The following is a 16,064-nucleotide window of genomic DNA, read 5'->3' as shown; positions in this document are numbered from 1 at the left end:
CATCTGACTGCCTACGGAGGCCTGCAAGGCCTGCTCTGCTCAGGAACCTGTTGTGGGTGCTCTCTGCTCCCGTCCAGAATGAACCTCGTAGCATGTGTCTAAAGTCTGGGGGCAACAGGCAGCCGGGCTCCAGGCCCTGATACTACGCAGCCTTGGAAAGTGCCCTTTGCTCTGCGTGAGGAGGCTGATATGGGTCCCACACTTCAGGGGCTGCTGGGGACAGAATGAGCCCCTCACTTAAGCACCAGCACGGAACTGGAGGCAGGAGAGTGTGGGCATGGGAGAGGGCTTCTTGGAGGAGGTGGCCTGGCCATCTCAGCTCCCGTTCTGCACTGCAGGCTCAGATGCAGCCTGGGCAGGACCTGCCATCTCCGCGTCCCTGCAGGAACAGGGACAGCAAGGGGAGCCAGTCTCTTCCAAGGGCTGGGCTGGCTGTAACCAGAGCCTCAAGAATCACTGCCCCTCACAGTGTCCAAGAAGCGATGGAGGGGAGAGAGCCGTCCTCAGGGCTTTGGCCAGCATTTGCTTCCTGCCCACCCAGGCTGCCCATTAGCTGCCCGAGCCTCTTAGACACGCTTCGCCTCCATTCTTGACAGTCTGCTCCAGGGACTGGGAGTAACCACTGGGCAGCTCCAAGGAGCCGGAAATGGGGTGTGAAGGCAGGGAGGGGCCTGGACAGCCTGCAGCCCGGTGGGAGGGTTAGGGGAGAGACTCCCTAGGCACCCCTGATTCTGCCATCTGCCAGGCCAACTCCCTGCCAACCTCCGCCCTGACCTTAATGAGGCCTGGCGCCCCTGCCCCTGGGCTTCGGCCCTGGCTGCTGGCTCAGCCTGGAGGGCCCCTGCCGCCCTCCTGGAGTCCCTCCCCGAAGACCAGCAGCCCGGGGAGCCCCCGCTCTCCTCACCCTGGCCCAGCCTGCTCCTCTCTGCCAGACACAGGATTCCGTGCCCACGATGTGTGCCTACACCAGGGCGAGTCTGATTCATCTCTGTTCCTCCCGCAGCATCTAGAAGGGCTTCCTGCACACAGAAGGTGCTGGCTAAGTACTAGTGCTAGCAGTCCAAGCCTCAGTGTCCTCATCCGTGAGATGGGGGTGCTGCGTGCCCCCTGCCCGTGAGATGGGGGTGCTGCGTGTCCCCTGCCCGTGAGATGGGGGAGCCCCCCTGCCCTCAGAGGAACCGGGGAAGGACCTGTGATGCCCTCTCGCCAGGAGAGCCCCTTCCCCAGGAAACAGACCTCCTGCACTCTGGGGGCCACTAGCTTGGGGCACTCATCCCCAGGGAACCTGAGACCTGACTATGTCCCAGCTCCAATCTGCTATGCAGCTTTTGGCCAGGCCCCCAACCTCTCTGGGCCTCATGCTGCCCGCCTCTGAAGTGGGGATGAGGACGCTGGCCCTGCCTCCCGACAAGCAGCCACTAGAACCAACAGGAGTGTGGGCTCAGTGAGCCAGGACAGGGCAGGGTCCTCGAGCGACCTGGCACTGTGTCCGGGTCCTCTCTTTCCTCTCCCCCTCCAGTCTTACCTGCAGGCCCACCGTACCAGTTACTGAGAGCAGAAGGGAGTTGCGGGGGGAGGGGGGAATCACAGGCTCCGCGCGTGCCTGGGTGAGGGTTCCCAGTGGGGAACCCAGTCATCGCCCCCCTCCCCAGGGCTGCAGGCAACGCGGCAGGTGCAGCCCAGCGGAGTCCCTGCGCGAGATGCGAGCGGCAGAAGCAAAGCCCCTCCCGGCGGCTCGCGGGGTCCCCAGGCACGCGCCCCTACCTCTGGCCCACGTCGCTGCCCACGGAGCCCCCGCCGCGGGCCGGCAGCAAAGGGCTGAGGCCGTGCGGCTCCTCCGGGGCCGAGGCGCCGGCCGGGGCGCCCCCCGGGCCCGCCTTGCCCTCGGACGGCGAGCGCGGCAGCTTGGCCCGCGCCATCCTGCGGGAGCGCACGGGCGGGAGGCGGCGGGGGCGGCGCTCCCATCTCCGCGCCCCGCCCCGCGCTCCCCGCGCCGCCGCCGCAGTGGATCGGCCCGGCCGGGCGGGCGGGGGGCGCCGAGAGGCCGTGGGGGGGGGGCGGCCGGACGCGCGGGGGAGTCCCGGCGGGAGGGGTCTCAGCGCCCAGGGGCCAGCGCCGCCTTGTAACGGAAGTAGTAGTAAGAATCACGACAGTCACGGCGTTGCTGGGGGAGGGGAGCAGTAGTGGCGCGGTGACAGCTGGTGGCTCTTGGCCACTCACCTCCGCAGGCAAGAGCGGCTGGAGCCCACGAGCTCGGTGCTCAGCTGTGTGCCCAAGTCCCAGGCAGCTTGCGGGTCCTGGGGACTCAGGTGGGGCTCTGGATGGCCTGCGGGAGCTGTGTCCACCTTCCAGGCCCCCCAAACCCACGCTGGCTCAGGTTGGGTGATCCCACACCCGCCAGGTGGGACATGCCTGATCTTGCCTGCCCAGCCTCCCTCCATCCCACAGGGCCATCCGGTGTTCGCAGGGGCCCTCGCTGAGCAGGGCCCGTGTGCTAGGCTCAGCTCCGTGCCAGGTACAAGGGCCCTGCTTTGGACAAAGCAGCTGCTTTGTGGAGCCCCCGTCTGCGCGCCCGGTGCCCCGCTGGGGACGGCTCGGGTCACCCCGGCGACCGGGAACAACCCGGGAGACAGTGCAAGCTTCAGTTTTGTTAAGTGGGGAGATGAGGCACGGAGGTCGGAGGTGGCTTCCCCAGGAGACGGAGGCGGGGAGAAACAGACGGAGGAGCCGGCAGGTGAGGCGGGTGAGGCGCTTGGGCTTGGCCGGGGAGCTGCAGGCAGGTGTGGGTGCCGGGGGGGGGGGGGTCGAGGCTCTGGCTGGAGCCCGCTGGGGGCAGGAGGTGCTGAGAAGAGCGGCTGAACTCAGCGGCCAGCGCTCCAGGCTTTCCTGACTTGCCTGAACCCTGACACCCAGACCGGGGGCTCCAGCTTGCCTGGCTTCTGGAAGGTCTGTGGAAGGACGGTAGGCCTCAGAACCCGCAGCCCCTGCCGGCCCCTCCCCCGACATGGAGAGGCAGGCCGGTCTGGCACAGAGCCATTTGGGGTCTCGGCAGACCCCCAGCACCCCCCAGGCTGTGCCCCCATCAGGAATCTGCCTCAAAGGAACAAGGTGTTGATGTGGCAAAGCCCCACGCCTGCTCCTGGGGCGGGGTGCGAGGAGCTGGCGGACACTTGTCCCCCTTCCCGCGGGACGACACGGAGCGGCTGCCCCCAGCGAGTGCGGGGCTCTGGGCAATGCTGTGGTTCCTTTGCTCAGTAAGGAGCAGGGCGGGTGGCAGGCCACCAGGGGGGAAGGAAGCCGTGGGGCTCCTTGGGAGTCGTTTTCACCCACAGACAGGACACAAGCTCGTGGTCGTGTGGCCACGATGGCGCGGCGCCCGCCTGTATGCGCACAGACGGCCAGCGCGCCCGTCCACCGCAGGACAGCCCGCACATCTGGCCGGACGGCCGCGTCCACCACGACTACCGTGTGTTCTCCCGTTCCTGGGCTTTGAGGGCACTTGGTCCACAGGCGGCGATGGCTTCCGAGGTCCATGGTAAGGGGGACCAGGGAGGGTTTTCCCAGTGTTATGTATGACGGGGCCTAACGGAAACCCTCGGCTGATGTGCAGGGACGGACCACCAGGCGACCGTCAGCACCGCTCTGTCTGGAGTGGGTGGCGGGGGCCCTTCCAGCTGGCCTGCTGCAGCGCTTACATAAGCTCTGATTTATTTGGAAGATGGTCATCCAGTTTACTGTACGGTGCCTGTCTCCTGTACGTGGAGCAGAGACCCCAGGCGTGGGGCACCAAGTTCCCTGGCCACAGCACACCGTGAGCAGTGTCCCAAACTGCCCACTCCTGCTGGGCTTGGACAAGCGTGGCTGCGGCAGGGGGCGGGAGCCAAGAGCCGTCTCCCTTTCCCCAAGCACTACGAACACGGCTTTCCTCCTATTGCTGGAGCAGCCCCGCAGAGCAGGGGTCGCTCTGCATCTTCTGTGCCCAGAGGGGCTGGGCCTGGCGGAGGCGGGGAGCCCAGGTGGAGGTTTGCCAGGCTTCGGGAGGACTGGATGGTGGGGGAATCCACCAGGCTGATGGAGTGGGTGGGCGGTGATGCCCCCAGACAGGGACGACAAGAGGAGCGGATGGGGTGCGTTACCAAATTCACTCTGGGCATCCTTCACGTGCCTGCCCGACACTGTCTTGTGGGGGACGGGGCGCCCACGCCTGGCACGCTGTGGGCGGCGGGGCTGGAGAGGGACCTGGAGCAGGTGAGGCCTGCGGGTGGGACGTTACAGGTGTGCAGGGAGGGAAGAAGGGTGGCCCCAGAGCCTCGAGCCCAGGGAGAGGCAGGAGCTTCTCCAGATGGGGCTCGGGAGAACAGGAGCAGCAGGCAGAGCGCGGGCCGGGGACCCCCAGACGGGTGCCGGCCTCCACCCTCTGAAGCCAAGCTGGGGTGTGCCTGCAGGGTCCTCGGCATCCTCACCCACAGCCCCATGTCGGGAGAGGTGACCCGGGGGCGTGTCCTGATGACAGGCACCGTCGCTGGGCCGGGGGAGGGCCTGGAGCTTCCTCAAAGAGCTGAACTCGGTTTCCCCGTGAGCCGGCAGCTCCGCCGGCAGGAAGCAGGGTCTCCGGGAGGCCGTCGACACCGTGTCCGGACTCACTCACAGGAGCGGGACGTGGAAGCGGCTCAAGGGCCCAAAGACAGAAGGAGGGTAGGACGCGGTCTGTCCGCACCCCGGAGCAGCATGCGGCCTCCGAGAGGAGGGCGTCCCGGCACCGGGCGCAGCGCTGCAGAGCTGGAGGTCTGGTGCCGGCAGAGGTCAGCCCGGCACCGCGGGACCAGTCCTGTGTGAGCAGAAACGCCACGGGGGGGGCCGGACCCACAGACGAGGGGCGCGGGGCGCGGCGTGGGCCCGCGGCCGAGGGAGGGGACGGTGTTTCACTGGGACAGTTTAGGAAGATGACACATTCTGGGGAAGGCTGCCCAACATGCGTGTGCCCTGAACCACGTCCCTACACACAATTAGGATGATGAGTTTTCTGTTACGCGTGTGGTTCGCCGTGAAGAGAAGCTGGCAGGGAAGGCAGGGATCCCGGCCAGAGGGGCTCCCGCTGGGCCAGCAGGGACCGGCGAGCACCGGGACAGGTGATGGTTAAATCACGGTGGAGGGGTTTCCTGCCGCTGCCGGGACAACTCACCCCAAACTGAGTGGCTGAGAACACGAGTTTACCATCTCACGGTCCTGGGACCCCAGCTCCACGCTGGGCAGGGCCGGTTCCTTCTGTAGGCTCTGGAGAGGGATGTTCCCCGTCTCTGCAACTTCTCGGGGCCCAGCCTCATGCCGCTGACCTCTGCTTCGGTTCCTCCGCCTCCCTTCTCCGAGGACTCTATGACACCACAGGGCCACAGCAAAGATCCCCCACATCAAAAGCCTCCACCTCACCACGTCCGCGAAGGCCCTCCGGCCCGTGGTGGCGACACGCGCCAGGTGCCGGGAACTGGGGTGTGGGCGTGCTGGGGGCTCCGCTGAGCCTCTGTGGCCCCGCGGGTGAACTCGTGTCCACAAGGAGGGTCAGAAAAGCGGCCCTGCGGGTTCACGGCCGGGGCTGCCAGGACACGCTGCCTTGCTCGGGAAACCGGTGACGAGAGAGAGAGGACGGTGCGCGTTTTTCTGCCTTTCCAGCAGTTCTGGGTCAGGGTACACACCCAGCTCCCCTTGATGAAGCAGCAGCAGCAGCTGCAGAAGCGCGTGGTTGACACTTGGGGGCGATACTCGGAGGAGGCAGGTGGCAGGGCCCCGCGGGGTTGCTCCTGGAGCTGCGGTCCTTGGACGCACATGGGGTCCGTGCAGGGCAGCCGGGGGCTGTGCCCGCCCAGAGCAGGGATGAGCAGCCAGCCCCAACCCAGCAGGATACGGGGCCACGTGGGGGCCACAGCATCAACTAAAAAGTCCTTCCTGTTTGGTCCACGAGGCCTTCGGGCCCAGGAGCCAGCGTGTGAGGAAACTGGAGGCAGAGGGACAGGCTGAAGGCCCTGGAAGGGGCAGCTGGACGCAGCTGGACTGCAGGCAATGCCTCACCCCTGCCAGTGCTGCAGGGTGAGTCCGGGCACAGCTTGGCTCCGTCTGTCCTGGGGGCGCACCAAGCTTCGGCCCCGTCCACGGGGCTGGGCTCTCTCGCCGGCAGCTCCTCCAACTCCTCCAGACCCCGGCGGGCGGTGGCTGGCCAGGCCCCCGGTCTCGCTGGCTGCCACCTGCTCCCTTCCCCAGGGCTGCCTCCATCTTTGGCTTGCGGCCCCCCATCTGGAGCGCCAGGCACTGGGTGCCAGAGTTCCCGTGCCTCAAACCGACCCCTCTTCCACGTCCCGCCAGAGAAGATGTCCTGCTTTCAGCGCGCTCATGCGACGGGACTGGGCCCCCCAGAGAATGTCCTTCTGATCAGCTCAAGGTCACGCTGAGTCTTCCTAATTAGACAGTGGAGTCCCTCCCCGCGCAGGGAAGCAGCGCTGAGCCAGCGGCTCGGACAAGGGAAAGTGGGTGTCCCGACGCCGGGGCTGGCAGGGCTAGCCCTTCCGCGGCTCCCTCCCTGCCTTGCCCCTGGGGTGTCCTCCTCGGCCTGCCTCCAAACTGCCTTCTGTAAAAGGGCCCGTCGTGTAGGCGCAGGGCCCCCTTGACAACCTCGTGACCCTACTTCCACACAAGGACTCTTCTGAGGCCCCGGGGGGGTTGGAACCCCAACCTGTGACTTTAGAAGTTCAGCCGCTGACACCGTGTCGGGTACCGGGAGGCCGGGTGTGGCCTCCCATCCCATCACAGTCCTGGACAGCCGTGGAGACCTTGGGGGGGCCGCCCCGGGTGGGAGCTGCTCGGAATCACGAGGAGTCCAAGGATCCTAATAACTAGACAGGACACAGGACTCCTGGTCTGAGCAAACCAGTCGCGAGGGGTGAGCTCCCCCCGGCAGCTGCCGCCGCTCCCCTCCCTGAGCCCCCCAGCCCCCACTCCCCTCCACGCCCTCCACCAATCCCCGGGCACCACCAGAGGCCCCCGAGCACATGGCGTGAGTCTCGGGGAGTCCCCTGTACATGCCGCCGGGAACGTGTTGCCGGGAGACAGTGGCTTCCCAAAGTGGGGCTGGCCCGCGGGCCGGGGCACACCCCAGATGGAAACGGGGTGGTTTCTCCCAATGGCCCCTCTCCCCCAATAATTCTGTGCATTCCAGTGCCCACGGCTGTCCTAGTGGGGACCGTTCCCTCCCAGTTCTGAGCCCCAAAGTCCGTGGTCAGTACCGCAGGGCTGTGACCCCTGGAAGCTGCCATGTCTCTTGGCTTGGACCGTGTCCCCCTGATCCTTGCCTCTGTCCTCATACGAGCTTGTCTGTGTAAAATCGCCCTCTGCCTCTCTCTCTTTTCAAATTGGGGTAAAACACACATAACAAAATTTACCATTTTAACATTCTTTGCCTCCTTCTAATGAGGACATTTGGGACAGCGCTTAGGAAGAATCCTCTCCCCATCCTAAAATCCTTACTTTGGTCCCACTCTCAAAGTCTCTGCCATCAGAGGCCACATTCACAGGTTCCACGAATTAGGACGGGGGCATCCTTGGAGGACTATCATTCAGCCGACCTGGTGGAGGGTAGTCCTGGGCCCTGGCTGGCTGTCTTCCTGGAGCTGCTCCCACAGCCCACCCGTGTGCCCCGCCCCCGCCCAGCAGGTCCAGAGGAATGTGGCAGGGCTGGCTTGTGCGGGGGTGGGGGGGGGTGCCGCTGCTGTCGGGGGCACTGCCTGGCCATGGGGCCACATCTCCCCTCACGGGCATTAGAACCCCTGCCAGGCTCAGCTGGAGTTCTTGGCCACACTCCCCTCCAGAAGGAGACACAGGGCTGGGGTCCTTCTCCCGGCTCCCAGGCCCTAGTTAATTGCTCTGGAAGGGCCTAGAACGAAGGACAAACCGGCTGGAGAGGCAGAGCAAGACCGAGAAGACATGGAGACACAGAGACAGAGACAGTCAGCTGCTGGTTAGTTGCAGCGGGGTGGGGTGCGGGCAGGGCAGGCCCCTGGGGAGGGTCTGGGGCTCTCCAGGGGCTGCATACGGGGAGCTTTCCCGGGTGACCTCACCCAGGGCTCACTGAGGCTGGAATGGGGCAACGGAGGAGGGAGGGAGCCAGGATGTGGGTCCCCCCAGGGGGTGAGGAGGCAGCTGGCTCACCTCCCAGAAGGGACTCCCACCTCTAGAAAAGACAAAGACGCAGTGGGGGTTGGCCAGGGCCTTGCCAAGTTTGGGGGTGTGGGTCTCCTGCCCAGCACCCCGCTGTGGAGAGGTGGGCACCTCTGCCTCTATCCTCTCCTACTCCCCTGCGCACCTGCCTCAGGACCCAGCCCCCTGCCCAGCACAGACCCCTCCTCCGCCTCCAGCAGGCCTCCTCCCTGCCCCTTGCTGCCCCAGGGGAGCTGTGTTCCCTGCCTGCAGAGTGGCCTCCTTCCTGGGCTCTAGCGAGGGTCAAGGTCACAAAGGACACAGGGCCCCCCCAGCCCCTGAGCCCTAGGAGCCAGGAGCCATTGTTCCCATAGGCTGGGGGAGGCCCAGTGGGAGGGAGCCTCTCTTTCTCCGCTGAAAAACCTATTTTCCATGTCAATGCAGGACCCGCTCCAGAAAACACCCCAACAAAAGGACCGGCCACGTTATTCCCAGACTCCATCCAACTTCCGTGGGCCAAGGGTCCCACCGGACAAGGGCAGGAACCACCCTGCAGGCCCAGGGTGCCCTCCATAGCCCCACGCCACAAGCTCCCTTAGTACCCAGACAAGGGGGCAGGTACCGGGTCCCTGGCTTCGGAGCCCCCCCGCCCCCGCACTTTACCCTGTGACAGCCGTGTCAGCGTCCTGGGGTGCGGCAACCTGGGGCCCTAAGACAACAGGGACTCATTTCTGCCCGTCCCGAGGCCAGCGGTCCTTCTGGAAGCTCCAGGTTAGGGTCCTTCTTGCCTCTCCCGGCTCCCGGGGCCCTGCTCCTGGCTTGAGGCCACGTCCCCGCAACCTCTGCCCTTGTCCTCTCTTCTCTAGGGACATTGGCCACGGGGCTCAGCACCCACCCTAACCTAGAATCATCTCACCTTGAGAGCTTTACCTTGATCACAGCTGCAAAGGCCCTATTTCCAAAAAAGATCGTGTGCACAGGCTCTGCGTAAGCATGCGTTCTGGGGCTCGGGCGGGGAGGCTCGCTGCAAGCACTGTTAGGGGTCTGGGTCTGGGGTACTCTCTGCAGCCCACCCCTCCCAAAGCTCCCCTAATCAGCCTTGGAACCCTGGAAAGGCCCTTCGCTGCGCGCACGCCCAGCCTGGAGGGGACACAAGAGGCTCCATGCAGCCGCTCTCCCCAGTCTCTCCTGGGACGCTCTCGGACCTTAAGGACTGTGAAGTCAAAGCAGAGCTTAACCCTACGAAGGGAAGGGCCACTTGCCACCTGCCGTTTCTCTTGTAGCATTCACTCCTCCGCCAAGCCTGCAACTTCGTATGCTGAAGGCCCAGCCCCTGGTGGGATGTTGTTGGGAGGCATCTCTGGGGGGTGATTAGGGTTCGCTAAGGTCCCCGCGCTCCCTCTGTCTCTCCACCACGTGAAGACACGAGAAGGTGGCTGTAAACCAGGAAGAGGCCGTCAGCCGGACCCACCCTGCTGGCTCCGTGCCCTTGGACCTCCCGTTGCCAGAGCTCTGAGACGTCAGCATCTCTCGCTTCAGCTGCCTGGTCGAGGCCGTTTTGTTGCGCAGCCAGAGCTGACTGCAGCACGGCCCGAGCCCTGCCGCCTCCCTGCTCTGTTCCGGACGCTTGCACGGTGCGACGGTCCCCCCACGACATGGCCACAGCGGTAATCGGCCATCACAGGGACCCCAACAGACGCTAACGGGAGCTACTGTTTTAAACCAAAACCAATCATGGTTCTGGAGCCCCGGGAGGATGCAGGTGCCCCTCATAGGGGGTCCATGCCGCGCTTCACACTAATTTGGGAGGAAGCAGACTCTGAGTCACGCACACATGTCTCCCAATGTGGGCTTCGAGCTGGCACAGCCCAGCGGCAGGATGGGGGCACGGCTCCCGGGGGACACCCAACTCCCCATCTTGGGGACTCCGAGATACCTCCAGGGCATGAGCAGGGGGGCCAGGACAGCCAGCACACGGACTGAGGCCCACTACTCCCCCAGCGCCCAGAAGACAGCGGCGTGCCCAGTCCACAAACACACACACAGGGCCCAGAGCCCGGCTGACCCGTCTCGGCACACGTGGGCCTGTGCCCTTCCCCCTCCTGTCCCTCCCTGTTGTCCCTTTACTCTCCGTCTGCCTGCTGCTCACTTTCTCAGGCTGGGGGACCCCAGTCCCCAGAACCCCCACTCGGAGAAAAGACTACCTGTCCCCAGGAGCCTGGACTCCACAGGGGTCACCCGCCCTTCCCTCTACCTTTTTCCTCCCCCTCCCCACCACTCAGGCCCTTGTTCCCTGCGGGGGACCCCAGGTGACACGGGGAACGGAATCAGACAGCCCCGGCCCACTCACAGTGCCGTGGGGGAAGCACAGCGATGAGCCTTGGACCGGGAAGGTGAGTGGAAAAAATCACCAATTTTACTCCCTTAAAGGTCCTTAAAGCTCCGGGAATTGGCCAGAACCTGGCCCCAACACTGGCTCTTCCTTGGTTGGATGGTGCAGCCGTGCCGCAGTGAGCCCCAGACGGACGCGTCCCTGGAGCAGCCTCATGGCATCCAGCATCAGCTCCCGGGGCCACACGCCAGTGCCCGGGCCACGCCCCGACAACGCGAAGCCAGAAGCTGCCCAGACTCTGCGTGGGGCAGCGGGCCTTGGGGCTCAGGTGGGATAGAGGTGCGGCGGCAGCTGGGGGCGCAGGGATTTCGGGTCAGAGCCAGGGAGCGAGGGAGGAAGACTGGGAGTCCGTCAGAGAGGCGGGTGGGCAGCAGGCAGGAGCCCGGGGGCAGGAACAGTCGCTCCCGGGGGTGACGGGCTCTGCAGGGGTGGCTGCGCTGGTTGAACGGAGTGTCTGGGGGGAGCTGAGGGGTTTGGCTTTAGCCCCATGTCCCCCCTGCCCGGGGCCCACCCAGTCCTACTGCGCAGGTCCTGAAGGTGGCAAGAATCCTCCAACCCTGCCTGGGCCCCACCAGCCGGGGTCCTGGCCGTTTCCCCGGCCGGCGTGTCCTCCAAGTCTGTGTGTTTGCAATGAACCCAGGCCGCCAGCTGGGGCAGGACAGGGAGCAGGTGCTGGGGCAGAGCGGGGGTCCCACCTCGTCCGCCCTCACTATGGAGCCACCAGCCCAGCCCTGTCCATGGGTCTCGGCATGGAAGAGGCGGCAGGCCCCCAGGAGGTCTGAGCCCGGCAGCCCCACACAGGAAGGACCCGGCGCGAAGCAGTGAGCTCCTCTGGCACCAAGACAGCTGCCCCTTCAGCCTGGCCGGTATGGGCCGGGGCACGTCCATGGTCCTTGGTCCCCCTCTACTGTGACAGGGCACTGTGTGTTCATCATCGGCAGGGAACCCTCACGTGCAAAACTCGGGCTAGCCTGCTGTCCCCACGGCCTCCCTCACGGCCCCCAATCTTCCCCAGATCCCCTCCAGAGTAGGGATCCCCGGTGGTGCTTGCCCTCCGGGGCCCTGGGTCCTGTGCCGGTGAGCAGGGACAGTGTCCCGCTCTGAAGCCTGTGCATCTGCTGGAGCCCCGGGGAGAGAAACAGAGGGGGGAAGAGAAGGAAGGGAAGGGCCCTGAAGCGGGAGCAGCCTGGGGCGGTTCTGACCCGGCCACACTGAGATCCGCCTGTGCTGGCGGCCTCCCCCGTGGGGCTCAGCGATGTCCACTTACTAACGGTTACAGCTGAGTGGCTCTGAGGGCAGCTGTTCCCGATCCCCCTGCTGCGGGGGCCTGAGCCTCTTCTGCTCAGCGGAGGGGAAGGGGCGCGCCTCCCGCAGGGACCCCAGCCCTGCCTGTTCCTCTCCGCACCCAAAACCTGGGTTTGAGGGTCCCCAGTGGACCAAGAGCTGGGGAGTCCTTGCCCTGGGAGCCCCGACTGTCAATCACCCTGCTGCAGGGCGGGCAGGTGTCTGTGCTTGAGTCCCCGCCCCCCACATCAGCCTCCAGCAGCCCAGGACTGTCTTCCCACTTCCCAGTTTGTTGTGTGAGATAATATTTGGCACTGCTTGACTCCAGAGAAGCAAGCCCGGCTCCCTCCTCTGTTTTCAGAGGAGCAGAGACCAACAGCCCAGTGGGGTCCCCTGGAGTCCTGGCCTCTTCGTCCTTCCTGCAGCAGCCTGGTGCCCCCCCCCCAATCCCCAGGGCCCCCGAGGGCACTGATCCCTGGATGCTTCTCAGGGTCCATCCACCCTCCACTCAGATGCCTGGGGGAGAGGGGAGGACGTCGATGCTGACACGGCCTCCAGCGGTGCCCCCCCACCCCGCAGGCTGAGTTCTGGCCCGGCAGGCAGCTGTGGAAAGCAGCTGGTCAGGGACACGCAGGCCAGGAGATGGCCACATGCCAGGCCCTTTGCCTTCACCTGTGGCTCTCCCCACCCCAGCCCTTCCCACAGTTCTTCTCGTCGGGGACAAGGCAGTGGTGTCCCCGTGTCCCCCTGTACCTCAGGGGACAGAGCCCACCTGCATCTCCCTGAGCCTGGGGGTGGGCAGGGCGGAAAGCCTCCCATCTGTGTTCCAGGATAGGAGGCAGAGAAACACGTATGATGACAACCCCCCCCCACCATGTCGCTGTCTCATCACAGTGCTGTTTGCGGGGTGACTGGGGCTGTCATCACCCCTTCCTGTGGCCCCCAGCTGTGAAGCACTCAGATCCCTAGGTCTATTCCCCAGGACGCTAGTGCCACGTGCTCAGGTGTCCAAGTGCACGGGAGGGTCAGATGCAGACCTGTTGGGGGGCAGGTAGGGAGCAGGAGGTGGAGCGGGGAGTCCCGAGCCCCAGGCCTTGCCTGGCCCAGGGGCACTTCTGCAGAGTCCTGCTCTCCTGGACCTCAAGACTCGGCCCTACAGGCAGTGGTGAAGGTTACCCCGAGACCTCAGCTGCTCCCTGGAAGTGTTGTGAGTTCTGGCTCTGCCCTCCTCCCCCTCCCAGCTCCCCCCCACCCCCCCAGGAGAGGCCGAAGCAGCCTCCTTGACCCACGTGGGCTGAGTCCCTCCCTCCCTCCAAGGCCATAGCGTGTGAGGCTGCAGTGACTCACTGCTGGTGGCTTTATTCTCTGGAGAGCAGGAAGCCCACAGCCCTTCCGGCCCACTCGCAGCCCGCTGAGAGTCAGGACAGCAAATCGCAGCCCACCCCACAGAGTCTGCCCTGGGGCCTGGGGGCTGCAGGTGGAGGGCTGGGGGGAGGGAAAGGGCTCCAGGATAATGCTGGGTGGGGTCCGCCAGAGCCCCCAGCCTCATGGTGCTGGGGGACAGCCTGCAGCCCCAGAACCCCATGCCAGGCCCCTGTCCCTGGAAACACCCTGACAAGGTTTCCAAACATGCAGAAGGGGACCTGCCGGCTGGGCAGAAGCCTGCCTCCATCCCCCACCTTGGGAATCAGTGATGGGGGGAGGGGACATAGGCACTGAGGATGAGAAAGGGACAGAGGTAGAAACTCTAGGGGCCCATGTCACAGGCATCCAGGAAGTGGCCTCCAGCAGCCCGGCTTCCCTGGCTCCTCCTCCCTGAGCTAGGACTGTCAGCTCCGACCCAGGCTGGGCCTCCCTGCTTGTGAGTCCTGACAGATGGGGGTCTCAGCTGATCTCAGCCACCCCCACCTCCAAACACAACCCTGGCCCCAATAAGACCTAGGAGCACAGCCTGTGAGCATGAGGGGTTCATGAGAGGGACAAGACCACACCTGAACCAAAAAGTTTGAAAAAAAAAAAAAAAGCTCTTCTTGCTGTGCTCCTGAAACAGTGGCTGGCAGGAGGCAGAGGAAAGGTCCCTCCAGGTCCCCACCGTGCCCATTCCTCAGCGCCCCCCGCCCCAGCTGGCTGCTCCTGGAACCCTGGGCAGCCAACACCGCACCTCCCCGGCTCTCCTCCAGTTCCCAAGCAAGCAGGGGTAGCATCACCTGGAACCCGGCAGGAGAGGTGCAAACCAGTGGCCCCCTCCCCACCCAGGAGCCCCGTGGACCCTCCAAGGGCCAGCCACACCCACCAAGGCCCTGTGCCTCCTCTCTGGGGCACGCAGGGAGAAGACCTCTGCCATCCACTCCTGAAAGCAGAGGGATGTGTGGCTTCAATTATGCCAACCGCAGACACTGGCATTTACCGATGCAGCCAGAGGCCCCCGGCCTTCTCCGGGTGACAGACGCCATTCCTGCCCACGTTGGAAAAATCTCTGGGGCTGCTGTTCTCAAGACTTAACGGAGTCCCAGGGAAGCAGGTGCCGAGGGGCTGGCGCTGCCTTAGGACGATGCTCAGAATGCAGGTCCAGCTCTGCGTTCCAGGGGGGCAGGGGCGCCCTGGCCACGGGCAGAGTTCTCCTGACCCCCCTGTCTCCCCAGAGAGGGAGGGGAAACTTCCCTGTGGGTGCTCTGGGTGGGCTTGTCATTACAACATGCAGTCCCACAAGGGGAACCAGGGAGCGGGGAGCCTGGCTACTGAACTCTCGACCTTGACGGTGAGTGGGCAGGTGGGGTCAGCTCGGCTCTCCTCCCGATGGGAACGCAAGCAGACATGCTGGAGTCTGGTGGGACGCTCTGCTTCCGGCGGTGGGCACAGCGGACTTAAAATCCCTTTCCACATGCTTTGGCAGCTCCTCACCGTCCTTACACACTGACCTTGTTCACAAATCTGACTTTTCCCAGGTCAGCTTCAGCAAACGATCATCCCAGGGACTCATTCTGCGTCCGACCCTTACAACCCATGTGTGCTAGGTGCTGACGTCAAGGGCTGCACCGCAGGGGGGACACTGGGCCTCACCCAGCTGGTCCCGAGCTGGGTGGGGAGGGACCTGCAGGTGCCCCGGGGCCATGGAGGGCGGCTCGGGTACACACAGCAAGGAGAGCCAGCTCCTTCCCCAGCCCTGCAGGCTCCTCCGCTGAGTCCCTGCGCTTGCAGTGAAGGCGGGTGGAAAAGCGCCTCCCTTGAGGCTGACGGAGCTTAAGTGCCGGGTGTTTACCCAAGACAGCTATTTGGGGAAAAGGCAGAGAAAAGCAACATTTCTTCCCGCTTCCTGCCAGCTCTCCTGGTGTATGAATTATTCCCAAGAGCTGGTTCTGCTGGTCTCTTACCGAAAGACTCATGTTGGTTTTCTCCAGCCAGGAGAATTGGAGGTGAGGGGCCGTGGTCACCCTCCCTAAGGGACCACGGCAGGAGCTTGAAAGAAGCTCCCTCAGACAAGAATAAACGGCCGCAGCCAGAGTCTGGAGGACATCGGCCTTCAGCCAGACTCCCGGGCTCCACCGCCGGCTTGCTTCTGGCCTTGGCCTTGTCCCCCAAGTCAGTCAGGCTTGGAGTGGGGCTGGGGGCAGGCACCCGCCTTGGGGAGGCCAGGCGGGGGGCGGTCTTTGGGAAGACTCCCCAGCACAGAGCTCCCCGTCCCATCCCCCGAGGCCCCTGCAGGAAGGTGCGCGCCCCCCTCGCCCAGCCCCTCTCCGAAACTTCCCCCGCCCGGAAGCCCGGGAAACCCGGGAAAGTTGAAGGGCAGCGGGCGGCGCGCCGGCCTTCAGCACCGCGGACAGCACCGAACGCGCGGCGACCCCCGCCCCTACCTGTCGTCGTTCTGGAAGGACGGGTCTCCCAGCAGCAGGTCCCGGAAGCGGTACCGCGGCGGCAAGGGCAGCACCTCCGTGTCCAGGTCGCTCATCTTGAAGCCGCCAGTGTCCGGGCGCTCGCCGTCCCCGCGGCCGCCGTCCCCGCCGCCCGGCTGCCTACGGGCACACGCCAGCGCCCCCTCAGCCCGCGCCCGCGCGGCGCCCGCGCCCCCCCCACGCCGGGCTCCGCCTCCCGCAGACCCCCGCCCGCGGGGTCCGCAGAGCCATCCGCGGTCTGCACCCCCAAGTACCCCCACCCCCATCTCCCACACGCGTCCCCCCGCGGGGTCAGCAGGAAAGCGGCCCCTGCCCAC

General features: G+C 65.4%; 1 protein-coding gene across 2 annotated transcripts in view; it reads right to left on the bottom strand.

The window, feature by feature from the left end:
- Positions 1-15,803, bottom strand: part of KCNT1 (potassium sodium-activated channel subfamily T member 1) — a 50,170-nt gene extending 34,367 nt beyond the window's left edge. For both annotated transcript variants that reach the window (XM_044264521.1, XM_044264522.1), the window contains exon 1: positions 15,709-15,803. In XM_044264521.1, coding sequence (XP_044120456.1) covers positions 15,709-15,803 — 95 coding nt within the window. The remainder of the gene's footprint in view (positions 1-15,708) is intronic.
- Between the last annotated feature and the right edge of the window lie 261 nt (positions 15,804-16,064).

This window comes from Neovison vison, chromosome 9 (genome assembly GCF_020171115.1).
Source record: "Neovison vison isolate M4711 chromosome 9, ASM_NN_V1, whole genome shotgun sequence".
In the NCBI taxonomy this organism is placed as follows: domain Eukaryota; kingdom Metazoa; phylum Chordata; class Mammalia; order Carnivora; family Mustelidae; genus Neogale; species Neogale vison.
This window is presented reverse-complemented; position numbering and strand designations above follow the sequence as displayed.